We start from the raw sequence: 2,779 nt of genomic DNA on the forward strand, positions 1-2,779 counted from the left end.
AGTAGCTTATTCTGGGGTGTTTTAGGACTATTAATAGTGTCACACAAGTTTTTATAGTTTTAACCTGGAAGTCCTGTGCTGTATAAAAGGCTATTTTATACACACTATTTGTTTAAAAGGAAATTGCCCCCTTCTCGATTTCCTATCTTTTAAGTTGCTCTTACAGTAGCCTAATAACCAGTGGAACATGGTGGGGCCTCTGTTCTACTTTACTTTTGAAGCTGTACTTGCAGGGAGATGCCTGGTCCTGTGGGAAACTTCTAGCTGTAGTTGGTTTGTTTGTGCGTGTGGACAGAAAGCCCCTGGAAGGGTCATGTGCTGATTAGAACATTTTTCTTTTGACCTGGTTTGAATGTTGCCTCCAGTTCAGTGGGTTTTTGGTTTGTTTAATTTTCCAAGACATACAATATCCAATAAAGAGTTGTTAGCTGTTTAATTCTTTGCAATACATAAGTATGTCCTTCAGTAGAGATGTGAGTCAATTCCCCACAGAATGTGAGTCAATTTAATTAGTAAATTTTGTAGGGGATACTTGATATAGTAAAAATTTGTATTTAAGAGAGAGGGAATCACTCTATTGCCCAGGCTGGAGTATAGTGATGTAATCATAGCTCACTGTAACCTCAAACTCCTGGGCTCAGATCATCTTCCCACTGCACCCTCTGGAGAAGCTAATACTACAGGCATGTGCCACCATCCCTGGCTAATCTTGTAGGTCCTGTTCTGTTGCCAGGCTGATCTCAAATCCTGGCCTCAAGCAACCTTCCCACCTGTTCCTCCCAAAGACACATAGGCATGAACCTCCCTTACACAGTAATAATTATGTAATACCTTTACAGGCATAAACGATCACCTGCTTTATATGAGATCAGACAGTTAAGTTCACAAACTCATCCTAGAAAAAAGGCTACATCACTTCATTGCTGAATATCACTACAGTCACCTTGGAAGTACTCCCTTAGGCCATCTGGTGACCGAAGTAAGGTATGTAGCACGTTTTCTAGGATGAGTTCATGAACTTAATTGTCTGACCTTGTTTAGTCATATTTATGTAATATCTTTAATTGCAACTGAAGGAATTTGAGGTCTATCACAATTTTGATACTTCTGCTTCTACTTTACCTCTTCAGATTGGCTGATGTTAGAAATCAGATAATATTTGCTGTTCGTCAAGAATATGTCGAGCTTGGAGACCAGCTCCTCTTGCTTCAACCAGGAGACGAGATCGCCATTATCCCCCCCATCAGTGGAGGATAGTGCCTTTGAGCCATCTAGGTATGTGAGATTTATTTTTCTGCACCGTCTCTGGTAAAAGGACCATACAGATGTTAACTTGTCTGTGGGTTGCTTGATTTGTTTATATAGTACTTGTGAGTTTGTTTTCCAGGCCTTCATTGATGCAGTGAGGTTTTACTGGTAAGGACAGACTTGTGAACACCCCCCCCCATCTCTGCAGCGACACTATTGCAGCAGTTCAGTGTCAGTTCCATACGTTTATTGTGTTCCTTTAACGCGGTTTATTGAGATCTTATTATGTGTCAGGCACAGTGCCAGAGAGTATTAATATCCATATTTTTCAAGTGGGAAAACAGATTCAGAAGAGCTGAGAAACTTGCTTTTCATCATTTAGCTAATAAATGGCATAGCCACATTTGAACTCATTGGACTCTCTGTTTTCTTTTTCTCAAATGTGCTCTCTGATAGTTATAGCTCTCCAGGGCACAGAGAAATATAGAAAAATTTCACAGATATAGTCAAAAGATCACTGTGTCTGAAAGAAAGCTTAAAATTGTTCAGGTATAAAGGAACAGCTTTATTGTTATAGCTTTGTTCCAGGTGGCTCTTTGACCCATGCCATCTTTCTCAGCAACTTAGTTCATATTTGAGTAGGATAATGTGTAAAAATGTTCTTCAGTATAGTCCAGAGAGATCACTCTTAAGTATAGACAGATTGAATGAGGCTTAATTTGTTGTCAACTGAAGGATAAATAATGTAGACATTAACTGTCTTCCTTGATTGAAAAGAAAAACTCTTGGCAATTTAGGAATGAAAGAAGACTTTTTGGTAGGACTTTTGTTCAAAATCAAGAATAAATGCCCTGCTTAATGGCAAATGCTTAGTTCCATTAAAGAAAGGAACAAGCCAAGGATGCCTGTTTATATGTCTTTGACCATTTATTCTCCTACCCTGCTAGAAGGCAGTGCCACAAAAAATGAAAAAGGATAGATCTGTAAAGCAGATTGCCCCACGTGTCAACACTTAGGTTCTTTTTCAGGCCCACTGTCTGGAAATAATAGAAGAATTCCTTGTTAGATATATATCTCAATTTTATTTGGAAACTGTGGTCACAATATCACCACTATGATTTCAGAATGTCCTAAAATGCTGTTTTTCCAAATTTGGAATTTATTTGGAAAACTATGAGCTGCCACTAATGGGATGTCTGTAGTTGTGATGATTACAACTGTTCTCTGGGAAGATTAGAAAGATTACTCAAAAACAGTGCGTGTTCTTTGAGATGTCACGTAACCCCAGTGAGAATAGCCCACATCACAAAGTCCCGAAGCTGCTCATGCTGGTGAAGGGTGGAGAAAAGGGAAGACTTTTACATTCTTGGTGGGATTGCAAACTAATACAGCTTCTTTGGAAAGAAGTATGGAGAATCCTCAAAAAACTAAAAGTAGACCTTCCATTTGATCCTACAATCCTGTTACTAGGTATCTACCCAGAAGAAAAAAAGTCATTTTACCATAAGGACATAAGCCCTAGAATGTTTGT

At 38.9% G+C, this 2,779-nt stretch overlaps 1 protein-coding gene across 2 annotated transcripts in view; it reads left to right on the plus strand.

Annotated features, from left to right (window-relative positions):
• The window catches only part of MOCS2 (molybdenum cofactor synthesis 2), a 12,688-nt gene that overhangs the window by 1,999 nt on the left and 7,910 nt on the right, over positions 1 to 2,779 (plus strand). The window contains exons 1-2 of one of the 2 annotated variants that reach the window (XM_012812611.2): positions 907 to 984; positions 1,131 to 1,275. In XM_012812611.2, the coding sequence (XP_012668065.1) occupies positions 1,178 to 1,275 (98 nt within the window). In that variant the 5' untranslated portion in view covers positions 907 to 984; positions 1,131 to 1,177. Of the gene's footprint in view, positions 1 to 906; positions 985 to 1,130; positions 1,276 to 2,779 lie in introns of those variants that run through there. The other variant, XM_023519332.1, reaches the window with a different exon arrangement.

Source organism: Otolemur garnettii, unplaced genomic scaffold (assembly GCF_000181295.1).
Source record: "Otolemur garnettii isolate 467f Iridium unplaced genomic scaffold, OtoGar3 scaffold00005, whole genome shotgun sequence".
NCBI lineage: Eukaryota > Metazoa > Chordata > Mammalia > Primates > Galagidae > Otolemur > Otolemur garnettii.